Source organism: Papaver somniferum, chromosome 1 (assembly GCF_003573695.1).
Source record: "Papaver somniferum cultivar HN1 chromosome 1, ASM357369v1, whole genome shotgun sequence".
NCBI lineage: Eukaryota > Viridiplantae > Streptophyta > Magnoliopsida > Ranunculales > Papaveraceae > Papaver > Papaver somniferum.
In genome coordinates this window covers 216,130,218-216,147,036 of record NC_039358.1, presented here as the reverse complement: position 1 = coordinate 216,147,036, position 16,819 = coordinate 216,130,218, and the positions used below count along the sequence as shown (strand labels likewise).

The 16,819-nt window shown below is 36.5% G+C and overlaps 2 protein-coding genes across 2 annotated transcripts; both read left to right on the top strand.

Annotated features, from left to right (window-relative positions):
• The first annotated feature begins 499 nt into the window (after window positions 1-499).
• Window positions 500-2,829, top strand: LOC113336746 (tryptophan synthase beta chain 2-like). The gene is made up of 7 exons (XM_026582418.1): window positions 500-539; window positions 653-998; window positions 1,152-1,368; window positions 1,468-2,005; window positions 2,088-2,186; window positions 2,281-2,596; window positions 2,703-2,829. Exons 2-6 carry the CDS (start codon window positions 667-669, stop codon window positions 2,550-2,552), a joined length of 1,458 nt encoding a protein of 485 aa, XP_026438203.1. The 5' UTR covers window positions 500-539; window positions 653-666; the 3' UTR covers window positions 2,553-2,596; window positions 2,703-2,829.
• A 4,684-nt stretch (window positions 2,830-7,513) lies between these two features.
• Window positions 7,514-9,220, top strand: LOC113336736 (amino acid transporter AVT1H-like). The gene is made up of 3 exons (XM_026582408.1): window positions 7,514-7,780; window positions 7,876-8,483; window positions 8,607-9,220. Exons 1-3 carry the CDS (start codon window positions 7,558-7,560, stop codon window positions 9,144-9,146), a joined length of 1,371 nt encoding a protein of 456 aa, XP_026438193.1. The 5' UTR covers window positions 7,514-7,557; the 3' UTR covers window positions 9,147-9,220.
• Window positions 9,221-16,819: the final 7,599 nt, after the last annotated feature.

Below are 16,819 nucleotides of genomic sequence, written 5' to 3'. Positions count from 1 at the left end.
ATCTTGTCTGGGAAAATAAAAATAAACATAAGCATATAAGTGACAGGTAGATAAGATTATTGATTTATTTTTAATGAAAAGTTGATAAGATTTTATCCACTAAAAAGAATATATACTACTCATGTGGTCAAGATCCGTATCTTTGTTTAAAGACTGATTACATGCTAATCAGTAGCTCTCTGGTCATTTCCACATTAACCTCATGGTATACGAAAAATATCAGTGTATTTGTAGGGTTGAAGAAAAATGGAGTGCTACATGCAAAGTGCAAGTAGGGAAAAGCCTAGGAAAAGGATGATCATTTGGCCTTTGGAGAGATCCTTGGGACAAAATAGTACTCCACAGTTCACACTCGAATGTCTTAGTATGGACTTATAAATAAGGTTGTCACAAATGATTATTTTTCATATCTACTCTCTTCTGTTTTTCACTATTGTTTTTGATTTGCACTAAATACACTAGGATTTAGTTAATAATGGTAACATCATTTTTAATGACAACTTCATCTCATCCTACTTGCCAAAGGCCTCAAACTACTGGTAAATGCTCTTTATGAATTCATTGAATACCTTACTTTTATATTGAAATGTGATTGCTCATGATCACTGCATCTCAAAAGTTATAATCTGTGTTTTTTTAAAACTACTTTCAGGTAATGAACAATGGATGAGAATAGTTTCAGCAACGAAAAAGCGGACTCAGTTGAAGCTTTCTCCTGACTATTACAATCGAGCAGCAACTGCAAGATCAATAATGTGTAGTGCTACTAATAAACCAACCGAGATCCCTCGTCAGTGGTATAATATCGTTGCAGATCTTCCAGTTAAACCCCCTCCAGCCTTGGATCCGGAAACTCTACAACCAGTCAAGCCTGAAGAATTATCTCATCTATTCCCAGATGAACTGTTAAAGCAAGATAACAGTACCGAGAGATTTATTGATATCCCCGAAGAAGTTTTAGACATTTACAGTCTATGGCGGACAACCCCGTTACTCAGGTCCCTTTTTTTTGTATCTATCTTGATCAAGTCTCTGTTTCTTTCTTTTTGACTAGTAAAGGAAAACAAACAAGAAGGCCAGCTCTTGGAAAAAAGGTAAATGATATTCTAGAAGAACTGCAACCAAAGTTCTTTTTTTTTTCCTCATGACAGAGCCAAAAGATTGGAGAAACTTCTAGGTACACCTGCAAGAATATACTACAAATATGAAGGTGTGAGCCCTGCTGGTTCACACAAACCTAATACTGCAATCCCTCAAGCATATTATCATGCAAAACAAGGAACCAAGAAACTTGTTACAGAAACCGGCGCTGGCCAATGGGGGAGTTCATTAGCGTTTGCTTGCAATTTATTCGGCCTCGGTTGTGAAGTAATTACATAAAAACACTGTTTATTTTGTGGGTTGTATAGTTATATATGTTTTTTAGTCAGCTAACATTCTGTATGATCGTCGTTTTTCTATATGTAGATCTGGCAAACACGAGCTTCTTATGATGGTAAACCCTATAGGAAACTGATGATGCAAACATGGGGTGCTAAAGTTCACCCATCTCCATCGGACAAAACTAATGTCGGTAGGTCTATCCTTCAGAAGGATCCATCCTGCCCAGGTAGCGCAGCAATAGCATCCACAGAGGCTGTGGAGATTTGTACTGAAAATGCAGACACTAAGTACTGTATGGGGAGTGTTCTAAACCATGTAGTACTACACCAGACTATCATAGGAGAGGAGTGTATACGACAAATGGAAGCATTAGGAGAGAGTCCTGACGTGATCATAGGCTGTTCTGGTGGAGGATCTAATTTTGCAGGGCTTGCATTTCCTTTTCTCCGAGAGAAACTTGAAGGAAAAATCAACCCTATCATAAGGGCAGTTGAGCCTTCTGCATGTCCTTCGCTAACCAAAGGTGTATATGCTTATGACTCTAGCGATACTACAGGATTGACACCATTGATGAAGATGCACACTCTTGGCCATGACTTCATTCCTGATCCAGTCCATGCTGGTAATAATTGATATTTCTCGTATTTAGAAATTTATTTCCTCTGCTTCTACAACTTTCATTTTGATAAGTTTCCGTTTCACAGGAGGTCTACGTTACCATGGTATGGCACCACTAGTTTCACATGTCTATGAACTAGGCCTGATGGAAGCTGTAGCCATGCCTCAGCTTGAATGCTTTGACGGTAAATAAAAATTCTGAATCATGTAAGAGATAAATATTAACAAGGAATTCCTTTATAATGAGATTTGATACTGATATGATGGTGGTTTCTGCAGGAGCTATACAATTTGCTAGGTCAGAAGGTATTATACCAGCACCAGAATCAGGCCACGCCATAGCAGAGGCAATTAAGGAAGCACTCCATTGTAAAGAGACTGGAGAATCAAAAGTTATATTGTTGCTTGTGTCTGGACATGGTCATTTTGATCTAAAATCTTTTGAGAAGTATTTGCTTGGAAATATGGTTAACTTGTCTTGTACTGATGAAACACTACGGGCATCACTGGCTGGTAGTAGTATTCCATCAGGTTTTGAACTGAAGTGTTAAGGTTACTATATAGTTGCAATAAAGAGAATCACCCGTCTGTGTAGGTAAGATGTTCTACCATTCACTGCTACAATTATCAACTTCAACTTTTATTAGCCTGATCACTGTGTTCTTGTACTGACTGCATTTTCACGTCATCATTTCCATCAGACCTCGTGAATCTACCGATGATGAAAGGCCATGAACAATGAAGACAATGTTTGCTGTACTGTTTTATGTGAAGTGTCAGGGATTTGGGAACTCTGAAATGTTTTAAGTCGTACTATCCAAAGATTGGTTAATGTTCATTAACCAATCTCATGGATTTTGTTTAGTGTTTATGATAACTACAGGAGTGTAAACTCTAAGATGTATTAAGTTGTGTCCAAAGATTTGGTTAATGTTCATTAACCAATCTCATGACAAGTATATGATAAGATTTGGAATTTTGGATGGTTTATTTCGCTTCGAAATTTTAGTAACTTAATCTACAAAAACCTTATGCAACTCGAGGAACATAAGCCAATGATGCTTGTACTTCCTGGTCGGCCAAACAAAAATCAACCATGTTCCTACTGTCCATACACACAATACGATTATTTCAATCAAAGCTTATCTTCTTTCTTGAATTGCGGAAACTCATGTGGGGAACAGAACTAGGCCCTACGCTTCCATATCTGATAACATCTTAGCTCAAACCTATCTATAAAACAGGCTTCAATCAAGCATATAATGAGAAAATCCAAAGCTCTTAACGTCGATGATTCGGCAATGAGATTTGTATTCGTTTTCTCTTTACAATTAATGATCATGATCAAAAAGAAATTCATCATTTATAATCTCATTCATTTGTTAGATATTTTCAATATTGTTTGTCTCGGGGGTCCGGGAGGGCGTAGCCCCACCGGCTGTGTTCAAAACCTAATTCGGTTTCCAAAATTTTCTACAGTCGCGTCTCTTCCCATTAATGGATGACGACCTTTGATAACGTCTTTCGAAGATGAAACGACATCTCCAAAAGGCATGAAACCCTCTATAAATAGCGAAGGATTCTTCCCATTACAATCATCAAAAAAAAAAAAAAATAACTCTTTCTCTCTAAGCATCTTCAGAAACAAATACAGTGTGTTCTTGGTTGGGTCAAGGGAGTACAACCTTTGAATCCAACAATGTTGTTAGGACTTCATTGTATCCTGACAGCAATATTTCGCTGACCGATTGTACCCGCCAATTTATTGGGAAGGGTCGAAATAATTGCTGAAAAGAATCGCAAGGTCTTGAAGCTCCAGTGATACAACATTCTTTTCGTCCTCTGGTTTTAATCCTCTGTTACCCTGATTTTGCAACATCATTCATATGATGAGATCAGAATAATACTCCGAGCTATTATTCATATGATGAGATCAGAATAATACTCCGATCTATTTATATTGCATGCGCATGATATAGTAACATTATTAACATGTTCATTGTTCACTCTCAACAAATTCAGTACAAAGTATTAACAACATGAAATCGATGTTGTAGAATACAAATTACAGTAAGTATTAACAACATGAAATCAATGTTGTAGAAAATTGACTAAGGGTCACTAAGGATCACTAGCTATCATTAAAATTTCATTAAAGTCTAACTGTTTTTGTAAGGTTTGGTGGGTGGAATTTGAACACTAAGGTTCACTAGCTATCATTGAGATTCTTTCTTCTAGTAACCAAGTTATTAGAAGCGAAACTAGCAAATACAGTAGATTAAACACTATAAAGGCCCCCTTATCTTTAGTTCTTACCGACCAAGATACTAAACCACACAAAAACTACACCTTAAAAAGCTCTCGTAATTTTATTCGTGGGTCCCGGTGGGCCTCTTCGGAGGACAGCAGGGGGTCATTATCGGTGGGGCTAATTGAAAATTCTGTATGTAGGGGTATTGGCTTAGAGCATCTCCAATGAGACATTAAAAATATCTTAAATATAAGGCCACATAGGATTTTCAAGGATTTAACCAAAAAATCATCTCCAATGGGAATGTGAAAGGAGAATGTAAAGATGATGTGTATGGTAGTTATGTAGACTTCCTCAAAGCTATCCTCTAGTTTTAGAGGTTCTCTTAGAGGATATGAACATCCTACTCATCATTATTAATGATTATGATTAAATATGTAATTTGGATCAGTGGCTTAAAAAGTTCAAAATTAAAGAAACACAATTTGTGGTTGAAGATGTTTTTCTTTCATCTCCTAAAATTAAGGAAAATTTAGTCTTTACATAGGAAAGGCAACTTCCACAAAAGATGCACAGCAAGTTACCTTTAAAGACAACTTCCACAAAAGATGCACAACAAGTTACCTTTCGAGATGCTCTTAGTTTATTTGTGCAGTTAATTAAGAGTTTTTGTTTTGAATATTGTAACTTGCAAAAAAGTAAAATCAAAATAATACTTAACTTTTTGTTTTGAACATAAATAATAATACTAAATATGAAATATTATTCCGAATAAAAAAATAAAAAATGAATTGATTGTAGCTAAAACAAAAGCTATGTGCTATAATGAGACGAAGTTTAGGAGACAAATTTGACCAGGACTTTACCTTATGCTTCAAAACATAAAAAAACGACTTCACCTACAATTAACAATTTGGATATTCTTGAATGGAAAATGATTAATGGACGAAAGAAGAAAAAAAGCAAGAGTGCACCGTGTCGGAGGAGTGGTGGGGTCCACTACTCCCTTTCCATATCCAATGTATTGAACGCTGCATTGTGGCCGTTCGATCTTTTGGTGCATTTTTCGGTTGAATTTTTCGGTGGGTCTAGCAAAGTTGTTCTAGAATAAGTTTTGCGACTTCAGTCATAAGAATGTGTATGGCAATAATTTATCATAAACTCGTCATAAGTTCATGGGTATAACTCAACTCGAAAATCGGTTGACTAGATGAGGAAACTCATTGACTTATAAACTACCAATTAAGCCCCATCTAACCAATGTGGGACTAGGATCCCAACATCCAACCACGCTTCCAGACCCAACGTCCTCGTTGGCCCACTCTATCGACACTGACCCGAAGGTAGCCCTTTCTCTTATGGCGGCTTCACTCCCCTATTAGTATTCAATGCGGGTGACAACTACGCCCATACATAGGTGCCCCAACACTTTAATCTAGCCTATAGATCACCTCTTCCGTGGAGCGGATATGGGTCGTGGTGGTTGGCTCTGATACCATTTGTTAGGATACCGACCCTAAACTCGTCATAATCCCATGGATAGAACTCAAGTCAAAACTGGTTGACTAGACGAGGAAACTCATTGACTTATAAACTACCAATTAAATCCCATCTAACTAATGGGGGACTGGGAACCCAACATCTACATATTTTTGTTGGTATATATAATAATTATTCATATATGAACTTGAACTGTTTCTTTTTTTTTTTTTTTTTTTAAAAAGAACTTGGACTGTCTTAAAACGTGTATTCTGGTATATCCCAATTACATATTAGGTACTATCGTAATTTTTTTAATCTAACTGATTTCTTTTATTGACTCACAAATCGAATCTTCTTACCTGCCCTGATTTTCATTAGGTGAAGTTAAAATTACTGTTGTTGTTTCGAACTTATTTACTCTGTTAAGCATCACTTTGCTAAAGCACTGCTATAAAGTAGTTTGTTAAGGCTGCATACATTTTCCTTTAATAGATAACACCAGGAGCAAACTTATTCTGTTATACTAAACAAAAGAAAGAAACTATCTTAAACAAGGAGCAAACTTTTGTAATCCGATATCTAAAACAAAAGGCTATGTGCTATAATGAGACGAAGTTTAGGAGACAAATTTGACCAGGACTTCACCTTATGCTTCAAAACATAAAAAAAGGACTTCACCTACAACTAACAATTTGGATATTCTTGAATGGAAAATGATTAATGGACGGAAGAAGAAAAAAAAGCAGGAGTGCACCGTGTCGGAGGAGTGGTGGGGTCCACTACTCCCTTTTCATATCCCAATGTATTGAACGCTGCAATGTGGCCGTTCGATCTCTTGGCGCATTTTTCGGTTGAATTTTTCGGTGGGTCTAGCAAAGTTGTTCTAGAATAAGTTTTACGACTTTAGTCATAAGAATGTGTATGGCAAGAATTTATCATAAACTCGTCATAAGTCCATGGGTATAACTCAACTCGAAAATCGGTTGACTAGATGAGGAAACTCATTGACTTATAAACTACCAATTAAGCCCCATCTAACCAATGTGGGACTAGGATCCCAACATCCAACCACGCTTCCAGACCAAACGTCCTCGTTGGCCCACTCTATCGACACTGACCCGAAGGTAGCCTTTCTCTTATGGCGGCTTCACTCCCCTATTAGTATTCAATGCAGGTGACAACTACGCCCATACATAGGTGCCCCAACACTTTAATCTAGCCTATAGATCACCTCTTCCGTGGAGCAGATATGGGTCGTGGTGGTTGGCTCTGATACCATTTGTTAGGATACCGACCCTAAACTCGTCATAAGCCCATGGATAGAACCCAACTCAAAACTGGTTGATTAGACGAGGAAACTCATTGAATTATAAACTACCAATTAAATTCCATCTAACTAATGGGGGACTGGGATCCCAACATCTACATATTTTTGTTGGTATATATAATAATTATTCATATATGAACTTGAACTGTTTCTTTTTTTTTTTTTTTTTAAAAAAGAACTTGGACTGTCTTAAAACGTGTATTCTGGTATATCCCAATTACATATTAGGTACTATCGTAAGTTTTTTAATCTAACTGATTTCTTTTATTGACTCACAAATCGAATCTTCTTACCTGCCCTGATTTTCATTAGGTGAAGTTAAAATTACTGTTGTTGTTTCGAACTTATTTACTCTGTTAAGCATCACTTTGCTAAAGCACTGCTATAAAGTAGTTTGTTAAGGCTGCATACATTTTCCTTTAATAGATAACACCAGGAGCAAACTTATTCTGTTATACTCTCTCTCCCTCTCCCATAATCCGATATCTGTAAACAAATGAAAGAAACTATCTTATCAAATGGTAATGTTAAGCAAGGTTTCGTACAGAACTCAACTGGTCACAATCAAAGGACCAAAACTGAGGAAGTAATAGTGATTAATGGTGACAATAAGGATGTGAATGGCAAAGATTTACATGTCCTTGAAGATGATAATAGACAAGTCAAGGCTAACAGTTCTTTTCTTCATACTGTTCTTAACATGGCTGGGATTATCATAGGTATATATCACTGTTAAACATCTTCATTTGCTAAGTATATGCGAATTCTTTTTTTCTCTGTGTTCTTAGAAAACGTTCTCTTCTATCTTTTACAGGACTTGGGCAACTGTCGATACCATATGCTTTACAGAATGGTGGCTGGGCCTCTGCGTTCCTCCTTGTAGGGTTTGGGATGCTATGTACATACACGGCACATCTACTCGGAAAGTGTCTGAAAAGGAATGAAAATGCAAGACACTACTCAGATATTGGATATCATGCATTTGGGAACAAGGGGAGGACCCTAACTTCAACATTTATATACCTTATGGTCTTCATGGCCCTTGTTTCATACACCATCTCACTATGTGATAACTTGAATAGGATATTTGCTGAAAAACACCTTCAAATTCCATGGCTTCATTTATCTACTTCTCAGCTTCTAACAGTTTCCGCAGTCTTAATTGCCTTGCCCAGCTTGTGGGTTAGAGACCTTTCTACTGTATCATTACTCTCCACTGCAGGTATTTTTATGACACTTCTCATCTTCTCGACTGTGGTATATACTGCCATATTCAGTGGTGCAAAAAGTAATCGAGGAATAGCTGTGCTTCGACTACACAACATTCCTGCAATATCTGGTCTTTACGTGTATTGTTTTAACAGCCATTTCGTTTTCCCTAACATTTACAAATCAATGAAGGATCCTTCAAAGTTCACAAAGGTATAAATGCTTACACAAATACTTTTGATTCTGGGAGTTTAATTGTAGTAAGTTTATAGAATTGGTTATCCTTTTTCAATTAATCATCCCCCCCCCCCCCCCCCCCTTATTTGCACTTTTCAGGCATCCATTGTGAGCTTCGCCTTAGTAACAATCTTGTACACGTCCATGGCCTTCATGGGAGCAAAACTGTTCGGCCCCGAAGTAAAATCTCAGGTTACTCTTAGTATGCCTAAACATCTCATTGCTACTAAAATCGCATTATGGGCAACTGTACTGACGCCAATGACAAAGTACGCAATTCAGTTTGCACCTGTAGCAATGAAACTGGATCACAAACTTCCATCCACGATAAGTTACCGAGCAAGGTTTCTCCTTAGAGGTGCTATAGGTTCATTACTACTATTATGTGTCCTTGTTTTAGCTCTTTTAGTACCTTTCTTCCAACATGTTCTTGGCTTGGCTGGTTCCCTTATTAGTATGAGTCTTTCAATCATATTTCCTTGTTCCTTCTACACCAAAATTTTCTGGTCTCAGATATCAAAACCTCAGTTAGTTCTGAATGTAGTCATCATAACATTTGGTGTTATTTTGGGAGCATTTGGTACGGTACAATCCTCAAAGTCACTTGTACAAAGTCTAGAAAGAAGACATGCACAATGAGATGAAATCAAAATATTCTTCTTATGTTATTGTCTTGTAACGTGAAGCTTTAGCAGTGTGTTGCTAAAAAAGATTGGCATGTAATCTTTTTTTTACCCTTTTCTTTGCTCTATATAAAGCTTTAGCAGTGTGTTGCCAAAATATTTATACGTAAGTTGGTCTTTCGGGACGTCCGAATAAGCATTAACGAGTTAAACAACAAGAGTAATCTAGAAGAGCTTCACGAAACCTGAATCTGAACTCTTTAATTTCTTCAAAACTATCCATTATCATCCGAAAAATGCATTACAACATTGCTCTCCAATTGTATGAAGTCCCCTTCAAAATGACGCCTGAAGAGCAATTTTTTGGTGTCCCGGTTCTTTAAAAAGATGTTCTACGACTTTAAGATGTCCTTGCTGAGTAGGGACAAAAACACTAGCAAGCAATATACATTGGCATCTAAACAGTTGATATCACAGCTGTTTAATTTGTATACTATGACAATTTGACCCCATTATGCCAAAGTTTGATGGGGATAGACAGAAACGTTCTTGGAAAAATCCATCCAGGCACACGACATGGCACCCATATTCACGAGAGTAAAGACAAGACCTCCGAACATAGACAAAATAAGGACTTCTGTAAAAATTTCCATCCACGCACACGATATATCCCCATATCAGAAGAAATATATGGCCAATTCGATGAATGGAATCAATCGAGAGATAGCGGTTGTCAGCTTCTACACTCCTGACATTAGTTTAAACATTCTCTTGTTTCTTTCATTCCAGATTAATTGTCCATAAAAGCCGCTGCATGCATGGATGAGATTTCAAAATCGAAAACGTTGTTGGCACACTAGTCAACTACAAATCTCATAGTATTTTTTGGATATTGTCGGTTATGATGTATCGAAGAAAGCAAAGAAACTGAAATGGACGTGCTTGAATGCAGTGAACTACTAAACTGATTCACAACGACTTGTCTGAACTGTGCAGAATTAATTGACGTGGGTCCCGTGAACAATCTGCAAATTTGTAAGAGTACAGACTAGACACTTCACAATCAACGTACGCACCCTACGGCCATGGAGCTCTACGACTCTCATTACAATCTAAAAGAGAGTTCCAAATTGCCATCCAACTATGAAAAGAAGTAGCTACAAGGGGGGCCAGAATGCAAGTTGGTTACCCATGGCTTTCATGGAAGTACGAGTCCTGGATTCCTAGACCTAACTAGGATTTAGACGAGTGACAGGTAATGAGGAAAAACTTAAGAGAGAAAAGGTAAAGGGCACCAAGCAAAGTCGCATCCATGATCCATCCGACCTCAACATCTTCATAAACTGAAGAATGCAGACCACCAACGTGAACTGAAATGTTTATAAATTTAGAACTGTCATGCTACACTTACCGCAGTTAACATCTGGGACTAAACGCCATGAGATTATGGGGCCCGGTTTAAATCTTGCAACCCTTAGATCTTCTTTCGAGATTTTTTGTGAATGATTGTAGGTCAATCAAGCATTTCTGTATTTAGAATTAAAGTGGTCAGAGTCCAAGTTCCAACAAAACATACGTACTACTAATTCATCACTCGAAAACTATTATCGACAAAAAGTCAGTGTCACAAACATATACGACACAGTATAAGAAGCTACACGAAAACTATTATTGACTAAAAATTTAAAGCACGACGAAAGATAACAAGTGTCAAGTGTGGATGCTCCTCCATAAGTCGCGTATAGCTGTGATTGATACAGATCAAATTGGGAGCAAATTTCTTTGTGCGAGAATAGTTGGTCTAACTAAAGTGTGGAGGACCTTGATTCATGTACATTGTATTTGAAGCCTAAGGATTTGATAGCTGATATCATATCAATATGTGGTAGATTTTTCCTGCTAATTGTACACAGATTTACAGTTTAATAGACACTTGAGGTTTCTTTCAATTAGCAAGTCATAAGTTAATGGAAGACATTGGTACACATCTTTGCTAATTTACTTCCCCATGACCTGAAATTCTTAATTATATTAAAGAATTACCCAAATTCTTAAATTTAAACTTTGGAAATTCCAATAATCAAAAATTGTGGAATAACCAATTATTCTTTTCATCAGAAAAAGAGATATCACTTCTCTCTCACCCTCCTAAACGAAGACCCTACCGTCCAGTGCTTCCGTCTGCTTAGATGGCTCCTTTGGAGAAGATCTGCGCAGCCATGTTTGTTGTTCGACCTACAATCTCTTTCCGTCTTTGGTTGTAGCTTTATTTATATCTTATGTTCTGTTCTTAATGCTTTTATTTGTGTTTTAGCTACTTTGCAATTTTCGATTTGTTTATTTGGAGATTGGGTTGTGAATGGAAGCACGATTTGTACTTTGATGAGGTTAAGAGATCAAGGTTCATCGTTTTCAGCACTGATCTACACCCAAATAGCAGTTCCAGCAGCATCTCGGGCTTCTTCAGTTTTTTCGTCTCTGATCTTCTTCTCTAGATTTCCTCTGAATCCTCTCTTGGGATTTATGGTTAAGCTAATTTTATTTAGATCATGTGTTTATTCCAATGTAAGCTTTAATTTTATGTTTAACAGGTCTGATACGTTGCTGCCACTTATGGGCATGTGTACTTCTCTGTGATGGGTTTCTTATGTTTGGAGCACCATCGAAAATAGATCCAAGTTTGGTTATGATCTTCTCCGACAAATGCAGGAGCTCAGAAGATCTATCCGACGAGTTCATTATTTACCTACCAGATTAATTTTAGTTAAATTATCTTTTAATTGTGATCATTTGAGTAACTTAAAACAATGTTCTCGGGCTGCGGATTTAGCATCACCAATTCAAGATCTTCAGTATGTAAACGGCCACTACTGTTTGGTAACCTAAGATTCTCTTACCAGTGATTCTGTTAACTGATAGACTACTTATCGAGATTCGTTGCATGGTCCGATGTGAGAATAATTTGCAGTCTGTCCTGATTGTTGTTGTTTGTCGTGTCATGTATCTTTCGGGTCAATACCTGTATAATTATTAAAAAAAAAAAACATTATTCAATAGAGAGGAACCTATAGTTTCATGTCATAAGAATGTTAGCAGTAGAAAATAGCATCCGAAGCATTAATGCATTTGGATACCAGAAGTAGAAAGTAAATCACAAGCAGAATTCAAAAACCAAATTAAACATTTTGCTTCACAAAAAAGTTAAGTCATTTTGAAATAATAAAGCTAAACTGACATTTTTTTTTAACTTCTAGAATTTTAAAAAATTACTTCTCGTGTACATCCAAACACCCTCTAACCGGATGGAGCAAGCCCATGACAGGGGTAGACATTTTAAGGCTTGAAACATTAGTTGGGGTATAGCAAGCCCATATTTGATATCTTACCTATCCTAACATATTCTTGCCTCCATGATGGATTCCTAGCTCCACTGCCGAGTAACAGATAAATCTACTATTCTGATTTCGAAGTTCTTGTTTTGGGAAGCTTAATAATATCTTGGATAGAAATTCAGAAATTGATTAAAAGATATGCAGGAATACCAAAAAATTAAAAAAAAAAAAAAAAATTTTATTAAAAGACATGCCACTTAATAGTCATTTGGTCGTTATTGACCGTTGTGGCATGTTTTCCACACAAACTTTTTATTTTGATTTTATCTTTTTTTTGCTCACCAAAAATAATTTTATAAATAAGATGATATTACATTTTAATGTAAAATGCTCTACAAGAATGTGTTCTTATTTTATTTTATTTTTTTTGTAAAAATCCCTATTACAAGGTTGCTATATAATAGCCAAGTATAGTCTTTTAACTAGAACGATTTTCTAGGGACCATGGTTTTTTTTGGGGACCATGGTCTTATTAGGCCAACCTTCTTATATTTATAAGGAGTGTCCCAAAGTAAGGTCATTTACCCTTTACTTTACTTTAAATTAAAACTAACTTAATAACTATATAAATTTAATCATATACATCTAATCTAAATGAATTTATTAATCAAAACCAAAATCAAATCAAAATCAAAAGAGCAATCGAAAATTTTTAGTTTTGAAAAAAAATTTATTCTCTTCTTCTTCTCTCTTTCCTTGACGTTCCTCGTTTGATTGAAAAACCCATCAATCTTTTTAATTCGTTTTTGGATAGGAAAATTGAGGAGAAATCATCAAAATATGGTTTAAATGGATGTTAAAGCGGCATGTTCGGTTAGGAATAGTTTTAAAAAAACTAGTTTTGTAACCGAACATTCTGAAACCAAGAACACGAAAAACACTTCGGTTATCACGAATTTAATTTTTCATAACCGAACTCTGAGTTCGGTTGGTTCGCAAAAAATTCTAAAACTAGTTAGTAACCGAACTCTACACATAATACAAAAAAAAAAATGTAACTGAACTGTGTTATTTTTCCTACTATGTTGAGTTATGATATAACCGAACTTTACCTACCTTGTTCGGTTGGTCGCAAAAATTTCTAAAACTATCTAGTAACCGAACTCTACTTATATTCCAAAAAGAATTTTTTTTTCCAATGTAACCGAACTGCGTTATTTTGCCTACTATGTTGAGTTTCAATTTAACCGAACTTGTTCCATTATGTTCGGTTTGTTCGCAAAAAATCTTGACAAACTGAACTCTTCACTAATTGCATACATGTGGAGTTCGTTTAGATATGTTGTTGGGTTAAAGTTTGCGAACCAACCGAACATTACTCTGTAAGTCCTATAAACAAAGTTTGGTAACCTGCGTGTATGGAAAAGGTAACCGAATAACTAAAAACCTCCATTAAAGAACGAGTTCGGTAACCTTCGTATATGGAAAAGGTAACCGAACTACACTTTCAGATGAGTTCGTTAACCTGTTCTTCACATAAGGTAACCGAACAAGCCCAAATCTACCTTAAAAATTTACAGTTTTTTGAAAATTTGGAACAATTCAACCAACATTATCTAAGTTTGAAACGTACCTGGGTACCCAAATACTCTTCCTTCGGTTGTGGTTGGTAAAATCCTTTGTTTTTCATGTTTTCCTTCTTCATCTTCTCCAACTTTACTCTCTCAATAGTTTTGCTTAATCATTTTACTAATCACTATGCTAACTATTATTAACACTAACTAACACTAACTAATCATTACCAAAAAATTAATCAAGAGGATAATTTAGGTATTAATATAAATATCTAGATAAGAGGTGACCTAGATTTACTTCTAATATCTTTACCCAAAATAAAACCATGGTCCCCCAAAATAACCATGGTCCCAAAAAACCGTTCTTTAATTAAATAAGATTTACAAAAGGCCCATTTCAATTGATAACATTGTCACCAATTAGGGGTGAGCATATGAACCCAGACCCACCAACTCGACCCAATCTCCGACGTTCGGAGGATTGGACATGAATGTATTTTTAGAATGCGGTAAAATGGATTGAGTACCGGTGCAAGTCTAAAAATCCATCGGATAGCGGCACCCGCTAGGTTTAAGGATAAATAGTTAATCTCTAAAATATAGAGGGATATTTGTGTATTTTGAATGTATTATATAATTTTCAAAATTTTCATTACATATTTGTGTATTTTGAAGATATTATACGTAAAGAACTTTTATGTTTGGACATATCTTTTTTATGTTTGGTTTTAATCGAAACACCTGCTTTGTTTTATTTCTAGTCGTTGAATGAATGGTTTGTTTAGTTAAATCATGTTAACAATTTTGTTGTTTCAAGAGCAAAGTCGTCACGGTTTTAACACGTGTAAAATGACAACCAAACCACGATCGTCATCTTTTTTTATGTGCAAACTAACAAAGTGAATGGGTCTCCTTGGAATCCCATATCAATGACAGAATTAAAGTTAATCATCTCTTTAAACCATTTTGATTTGTGATTAGAAACCAGCCGTCTCCCTTTTTTTTTCATCTCGGTTGATTACTTCATTGAAATCTCTCATTAGGATCCATGGAAGGTTGTGAGCAGGGATAGTAGTGTTGAAGTTTTTCCAAATATCACATCGTGCCGAAGGTTGTGGGGGACCATTAACCCCCGTAAAAAACCAAGGTTGTTGTTGGGATATAGTAGAGATATACGCGTGAATCATACTTTGGTTTGCATCTAAAATTTGGACCGTAAGGTTTGAGGACCACATTAAACAGACACCACCTTTACGTCCATTACATGATAAAGAAAAACATTCATCAAACCCTAGAGTAGATTTTAACGCATACATACGAGTACCAGTATCAGTATCAAGAGTTTCAGACAAAAAAAAAAGCATATGATGGTGAGTTCTAGTGATCTCACGCAGTTTTTGAACTCTCAAGTAGTTGTTGACTCCTTAACATTTCCAAGCAATGCAATTCATGATGCGTGTAAGTACTGGTTAGAACCAGTAGCTCGGGATCCAAGTCTATTGGCATTAGCTTCATTCTCATCATCTAGAGATAGTTTCCATGCCATTGTTGTGGTAGCTGATAGCTGTTGTTGCTTGTTGCAACCGAGGTTCCCTCATCCTGTTCCTGATTTTGATTTGCAGCTTGAGTTTTCTTTTGTTTGCGAGTCCTTAGGGTTGGTACTTCATGCTGTGGTTGTTGCGCCTTTGAGGATTGCGGTGCTAAGCTGGAAAAGTTTACAAATTTCCTTGTCTTTGCAGGTGGTGGAGGTGCTACAAAGTCTAGGGTTGGAGGAAGATCAAGATGTTTTGGTTTTCTTTTCCTCTGTCTGGATGTTCGCCTTTAATAAGTTTTTAGTGGAGGTTGTGCAACTGGTGGAGGGGTTGGTTCGTCCAGTTGATTTAAGGTGACTTTAACTTGCGATATCCAGGGCCGGTCCTGAGGGAAGGTCAACGAAGGTTGACTTCGGGGCAGCACCGAGGAAGGGGCAGCAAAATTAGTTTTCCATTTAGGGTGGTTTTGTGTTATAAACCAAAAGCAAGGACTAAATCGTGATAAATAATAAGAAAAGGGACATATTTTCAAGATATTCAGGGGTATACTGCAAATAAAGTCACTTCAATGGCTTAGTATTAAATATATAAGAAGTTTCATATACATTTCAGACACCCATTTTCTCTCGGACTCTTTAGAAAATCCGTCCCCTTCTTCCTTCTGCTGTTATCCTACACCATTTCCACTTGAGCCATCATCCCCACGCTAAGTAAAACTAATCCCCCAATTCAGTCATAAGAAATAGATTATCATTTATACTTTCAGTTACTGATTTTGGTTCTACCATGTTATATTTATAGGAAGCCATTGTTTTACCTCCATGGATTGCACTTGTTGTTGGTGTTTGGGAATACATAGGCGTCAATGTGGACAAATGGTTACTAAGAAGATGACTGCTTATGGGTATTTGCGGTTCAAATAAGACCTTGTGAACGGAAGGTATACAATTTTTTGTGTGTTGCAGTCTTTCGAGAATGACAACGATAATGACAGTGCTGCTGATAATTGTATGAATGACCATGAGAATGATAGTAGCCCTGATAATAATATGAATGAACTCAACGGAATGATGGTGTCCCTATATTGCTTGCTATTCCACACACATGCCTTGGCAGATAAAAAAATTCTAAGCTAAAGTTGATCATATCGACAGCAGGGACTATTATGATGGGGCGACTATTTTGCCTCCATTTCGGGGCAGCAAAACATCAGGGCCGGCCCTGGCGATATCCCATTGTCTTTAGTCACAA